The sequence below is a fragment of the Chrysochloris asiatica genome, unplaced genomic scaffold, assembly GCF_000296735.1.
Source record: "Chrysochloris asiatica unplaced genomic scaffold, ChrAsi1.0 scaffold00086, whole genome shotgun sequence".
NCBI classification, from domain to species: domain Eukaryota; kingdom Metazoa; phylum Chordata; class Mammalia; order Afrosoricida; family Chrysochloridae; genus Chrysochloris; species Chrysochloris asiatica.
The window spans coordinates 8,583,312-8,589,942 of record NW_006408604.1 but is presented as its reverse complement, the minus strand read 5'-3'; the positions used below and the strand labels follow the sequence as shown (position 1 = coordinate 8,589,942).

The following is a 6,631-nucleotide window of genomic DNA, read 5'->3' as shown; positions in this document are numbered from 1 at the left end:
ACGAGATGGATTGGCCAAGTGGCAGCATCGATGGACTCATGCGTGGCAACAGTAGTGAGGTTGGCCCAGAATCGGGCAGTGTTTCATTCTGCTGTGCATATGGTCACTATGGGTCATTACCGACTCGATGGCACCTACCACCACCACCACCACCACCAACAACAGTGGAGAGCTAACTGAATATTACTTATTGAGACCTGTAGTTGTTGTTAAGTACCATTAAATTGATTCTGACTCCTAGCAATCCTGTATAAGGAGCAGCTGATGGGTTTGAACCACCAACCTTATGGTTATCAGTTCAGTGCTTATCGTACAGCACCACCCCATAGTAATTTGAAGTTAGAAATTTGAATAGACGTTCACTAAACATTATCAGTTTATCATTTAGAACCAAATACCCAAAATGTTTTTCTCTTGGCAGAGAAATGGTGCTTCTAAACCAGTAGAGTGTAGATAAAGAGAGAGAGCTAACCATTAGTCAATGTCAAGGATGCTGGAAGAGGAACTCAAAAAAAACATGCCATGGTATTTCTTCTATGTTATTTACAATAAGTCATTAATTATGTGTAATCTGTAACAGCTTTTTATGCTTACACATCTGTGTTCCTTACTCTACTACTGGGATTTTCCCTCTGTGAATGTGGTTAGTTAAGAAAAACCAAGAGTAGAATGTCATTATGATAATCATTATTGCAAAGAGTATTGTAATCATTTATTCAGTAAATTAAGCACCTTCTGTATTTTAGGAGTCCTGGTGGACTGCAAAGTTGGTGTGAACCACAAAGTTGGTGGTTTAAGTACTAGCTGCTCCTTGGAAACCCTATACAGGGTTGCTATAGGTTGGAACCAACTCGACAGCACTTAACAACAACAACATATTTTAGGTGGAGTCCTGATGTGGTGCTGTTGGTTAATGTGCTGGACTGAAAAGTTGGTTAGAACCGCAAGGTCAGTGCTTCAAGCTCCCCAGCCGTTCCTTGGAAACCCTATACAGGGTTGCTATGTGTTAGAACCAACTCGACAGCACTTAACAACCGCTACAAAACATATTTTTGGTAGGATTCCTTGAGTGGTTCACAAGTAAGTTATGAGCTCAGCTACTCACCAAAAGGTTGGTAGTTTTTTATCCATTTAGAGGTACCATAGAAGAAAGACCTGGCAATCTATTTACAAAAGATCACAGCTGTTGAAAACCCAACAGAGCACAGTTCTACTCTCATACACGGGGTTGCCGTGAGTTGGAATCAATTTGGTGGCAATTAGTCATGCTTTTAAATTAATTGTTTTGGAGTCCTGGCGTGGTGCTGTAGGATAAGTGCAGAACTGCAGGGTTGGTGGTTCAAACTCATCAGCCACTCCTTGGAAACCCTATACTAGGTTGCTATGAGTCGGAACCGACTCGATGGCACTTAATAACTTACAAGAAGTTATGGTTTAGGGGCTAAGGGTGTGCAGGTGACTAAGGAAGCACAAGGTTCTGTTTTTATGGAGCTAGCTCTCTGTGGCACTGTAGGATAAGTGCAGGACCAAAAGTTCAGTGGTTCAAACCTACCAGTCACTTCTTGGAAACCTTATGATGGGTCACTATGAGTCGGAATCAACTCAACTCATGGCACTTAACAACAATAACAACACTAACCACTTTCTATTGGATATACAATAAATTAAATAACATCCCACAGCATCCTGTTGTGGCACTGTGGGATAAAGTACTGGAACGCAAAGTTGATTTGAACCACAAGGTTGATGGCTCAAACTCACCAGCTTCTCCTTGGAAACCTTATACAGGGTTGCTATGAGTCAGAACCCTCCTGACAGCACTTAACAAAAACAACAGCAAACATATGGACTCCTAGTATGGTACTGTAGATCAGCATTGGACTGTGAGACACAAGGTCAGTCGTTCAACCACACCAGTTGCTCCTTGGAAACCCTGTACAGGGTTGCTATGAGTCGGAATTGACTTGCTGGCCCTTAACAACAACGACAAATATAACAATATATGATAAAAGACTGTTTAAATGATTTTAGCCAATAACTCTTTACATCAGGACTTAAAATAGGTCTACATAACCTATTAAAGCCAAAACAAAATAAACAAAACCAATGAGATCATGTTCTGTCAACTCTTAACATGATGAACGCCAACACTCTGTCAGTACATACGTATTACCACTGACACCCACTGACACCCACTGCCATTGATTCTGACCCTGTTAGTATATTGTTATTGTTGGTAAATGCTATTGAGTTGGTTCTGACTCATAGCGACTCAGTATAGGGTTTCTGAGGCTGAAATCTTTGCAGAAGCAGAAAGCTTCATCTTTCTCCTGCAGAGTACCTGGCAGGCTTGAACTGCTGACCATGCGGTTTGTAGTCCAGTATTTATCCTACAGATCTACTGCAATCCTGTGTTAGTATATTACTAGATTTTAAATATTTGCTCTGTCCTTTCTGCATATTAGGTTATTTTTCATTATATAGAATTTTAGATAATACTCCTTGTACTTGAGTTAATCTATCAATAAAGTCAACAGTCAAATACATATACCATTTGTTGTGGAGTTGACTCTAACTCAAGAAGACCCCATGTGTATCAGGGTATCTCTGTAGGTCTTTCTCCTGAGGCACTGGGTGAACTTGAACCTCTGGCTTTTTGGTTAGCAGCTGAGCACTTTAACTGTTTACACCACTCTGGTACTCCAAAGCCATTTAAATAGATTTGGTTTAATTTGGGTTATTTGTCTCTTGGAAACAGTGCTCAACTTAATTTTTCAGAGAATCAAGAAATAACCACGTTGCTAGCTTTTATCATGCTAAATTTACAAACTATAAAGACTTCCACAATTTTAAATCATTGTTTTCAACACCCTTCTCCAGCACTATTTGTTAAAAATGTCAGAATGAAATTGCATCCCAAGTGCATAAGGTTGGGGCCATCTAGAAGGGTTGCTCCTAAAAGAGATCAGCTCCCGGTTTGCTGCCTACCTGAGAACTCCAGGTGGGTTTCTGCAGATTGGAGAGCAACAGGAGCAGGCAGATTTTTCTTGCAGGAGCCGCAGTAGTAAAGAGAAGACTCCTTTTGCATATGCTGGTCAATGAAGAGTATTTGCTTGCATTAAAAGTACTTCTCCTTGGTCCTTGCAGTCTCATCCTGAAGTAAGTTCGCAGAGTGCTCCTTGTCGGTGCCATTTGAGTGAGCCTCGGCATAAACCTTTGCTCAGATTTGTGTCAAGACTTCTATGAACCACCAACAGCTAGCAGCTTTTCCGAAGGAAGAAATCAACCCTTGAAATATTTGCAAATCTGAAATCTCTGCAAATCATCCAGACAAGTATACCAAATAAGGCTTTTTAAAGTGAGCTCAAGGTCATTTCTAAGCTTAAAAAACTATACTTGATTTGATCTGCGTTCAGGGGAATTCCAAACACTGTTGCAGGTCAGGCTCAGCAGTTCAGCCTTCACTTTCCCAACAGGAGAGGAAAAAGCACGCCCCGAAGTGTGTTCTGGCCCAGGCTACATTATCTTGAGCAACAGGCTTCCATTGTGCAAGATATGACTGGTATGGGCAGGGCTGGGTGGATTCTCCCTCAAGGTGGGCCAATGTCAGATGCATCTGGTGTTGCTGATAGGCCCTGACCAGGACAGGCAGCACGTCTTTTTGAACTATTGATGCAAAGAAGGGGTTGTTGTTGTTGTTGTTGTTGTTGTTGTTTTTAAAGGTTCAGTTGTGATTTGGGTGGAAGTTTACAGAGTAAATTGATTTTCTAAGTAACAATTCATACACAGTTTCTCACTATGTAACAACACTCCCTCTGTTTACTGTTTCCATTCGCCCTTCTTTCTTATCCCTTCCTACCTCCTGAGCTTTCTTCCTGGACAAATGCCGCCCTTTGATTGTGGTTGATTGTCCTAAGGGGTGTGTACCTCCCTGGGGTTATTGTTCACTTTATGGGCTGTCTGCTGTTGAGCCATGGGGGTAAATTCACTTCCAGGCTTGAAGGGTGTCTAAGGGCCATTGTCTTAGGAGTTCCATCAGTCAATATTATACCAGTAATATTGGGGAGCCTGGTCTTTATTTTTATTTTTTTATGATTTTAAGTTTTGTTTTACACTGTTTTCCCACTCTATCAAGGACCTCCTATTGTGATCGATCACTTTCAGAGTGATTCCATTCAAAAAAGGCTCTTTTCACTGCTTTTTAACAGACACCATTAAAACTCTACAGTCTGGGTTCACAGTTCTTTCTTCTTTCCTCTTCTCAAGACATCAGGCTTTCCATTTGTACTATTTCAGCCTATCATGAAATTGAATCCTAACAAACCATATGGTGGTGGTGGTTGTGTGTCACTGAATTGGTTCTGACTCATATCAACCCTGTATAGGATTTCCGAGGCTATAAATCTTTACGAGAGCAGAAAGCCTTCTCTTTCTCCTGTGGAGTGACTGGTAGATTCTAACTGTGGACCTTGTGGTTAGCAGTTCAGTTTGTAATCCACCATGCTATTGGCGCTCCTAAACAGACCATACACAGTGGATGAAAATCAAAAGTAGCATTCAGTGTGCTGAGTCAACCGTGCACAGGTAGTATGTTACATACTTACAGATACTTCCCTTTCTAGTCTGAACTTCCTTCCTCAGTTCCCAATTCTTGGATAATGGTTTTTCTTGCAAATCTTTCCCATTTTCTCTTCATGATTCATTATTTAACTGTTGTTGTTAAGTACCATCGAGCCAGTTCTGGCTCACAGTGACCCTTTATAGGGTTTCAGAGGAGAGGTTGGTAGGTTGGAACCACCAACCTTGTGGTTCTCAGTACAGTGCTTTTATTCTAAAGAGCTTTGACTGTTAAAGGAAACTAAATCTTTTTTTTTTTTTTTTTTTAATTTTGGCATTGTTTTCTTAGTACTCAAAAAAAATTTTTGGGGAGCACAGTGGTTCTACATGACAAGCACTGGACTGCAAACTGCAAAGTCACTGGTTTGAGTCCATCAGTGGCTCTGCGGGAGAAAGATGAGGTCTTCTGATCCCACAAAGATGTACAACCTTGGAAACCTTATACAGGGTTGCTAGGAGCCAGAACCGACTCAACAGCACTTAAAAAAAATTCTTTTAAAAATCTATTTTTGTTTTGATTATGACAATTCTGAATCATTAAGAAAAGGTCAGACTTTCAAGAAAAATGTAAAGGAGCAAACAACATTGTAGATAACTGATCCTTTGGAGAAAATTAGCCTTTAGATTTAGATGTTGGTGGAAAAAATATTTTAGAACTAAAATAATATGTATAATTTATACTTTTGCATAGTGGTTTTTCCTCAACATTACAATGTAAGTATTGTCTCCATATAATTTTTGAAATAAAATTTTTATTGTAGTGAAAATATACACAACAAAATACCTAGAAATTCAATAACCATACAATTTAATACTTATGAAAACGTGATTTTTTTGTGATTGCAGACTATTTAATAATATAGATGCTACTACACAGTGGATTACTCTTGGGTGAATCTGAGCATAACCCATCTCAGAAGCAGATTTACCAGTGAACAGAAGAACATGGACCCTTTAAAAGAGCAGCTTGGTTCAGTTCCTGGATCTATCACTTTCTTCATGTTTGACCTTGGGCAAGATGTATAATCTTCTGTTCCTCACGTCTATCATGTGTTGAGTGGAAATAATAATAGTAGAACTTCCCTCATAGGGAACGGTGAGAATCGAATACATTGGTATGTTTATAGCTCTTAGAATACCATCTGGAGTGTTCAATAAATAGGCACATTCCAGAGGTTGTACCTACTGGGGTCACAGTTCTTTCCATTTTTCTTTTCTTAAGACATCAGGTTCTTTAGATGTACTATTTCAATCTATTATGAATTGAATAAGTGGAAAGTGTTCAATAAACAATTATTATTTGCCCTGGAATTCATTCTGACTCATAGCAATTCTATAGGACAGAATAGAACTTTTCCCTGAGGTTTCAAGGACTGTAAACCTTTAAGAGCACAGACAGCCACCTTTCTCATGTGGAGTGGCTACTAGGTTGAAACAGCCAATCTTGTGGTTAACAGCCCAACACTTAAACCACTGCATCATCAAGAAACATTTCTGAGACCCAATGAGAATAACTAACTTATCAGTGATCATATAGAACCTGTGGCCCACTGTTTTCTTAAAACCTTAAGGGATTTAAATGTCTTTTTATTGCTTTTGTCTATAACCTCAAGGTAAAGAAAACAAATATCCTTACTACTGGACCAATAAATACTATCCATACAAATGGAGAAAAGACAGAAGTTGTCAATAACCATTTTATTCGGATCAACCATCAGCACTCATGGAAGCATCAGTCAAGAAATCAAATGACGTATTGCACTGGGCAAATCTGCTGCACAAGACCTCTTTAAAGTGTTGAAAAGCAAAGATGTCAGTTTTAAGACTAGGGTGCGCCTGACACAAACCATGGTATTTCCAGTAGGCTCATATGCATGTGAAAATTGGATCATAAATAAGTAAGACTAGCGTAGTGGTTACGAATTGGGCTGCGAACCGCAAGGTCAGCAGTTCGAAACTACCAGCTGTTCCGCGGGAGAAAGATGAGGCTTTCTGCTCCCGTAAAGATTTACAG

At 39.7% G+C, this 6,631-nt stretch overlaps 1 protein-coding gene across 1 annotated transcript in view; it reads right to left on the bottom strand.

Moving 5' to 3' along the window:
- ART4 (ADP-ribosyltransferase 4 (Dombrock blood group)) overlaps positions 1–3,153 on the bottom strand; it is a 20,970-nt gene extending 17,817 nt beyond the window's left edge. Inside the window, exon 1 of the mRNA XM_006866069.1 lies at positions 2,989–3,153. Within this exon, the coding sequence (XP_006866131.1) occupies positions 2,989–3,153 (165 nt within the window). The remainder of the gene's footprint in view (positions 1–2,988) is intronic.
- Between the last annotated feature and the right edge of the window lie 3,478 nt (positions 3,154–6,631).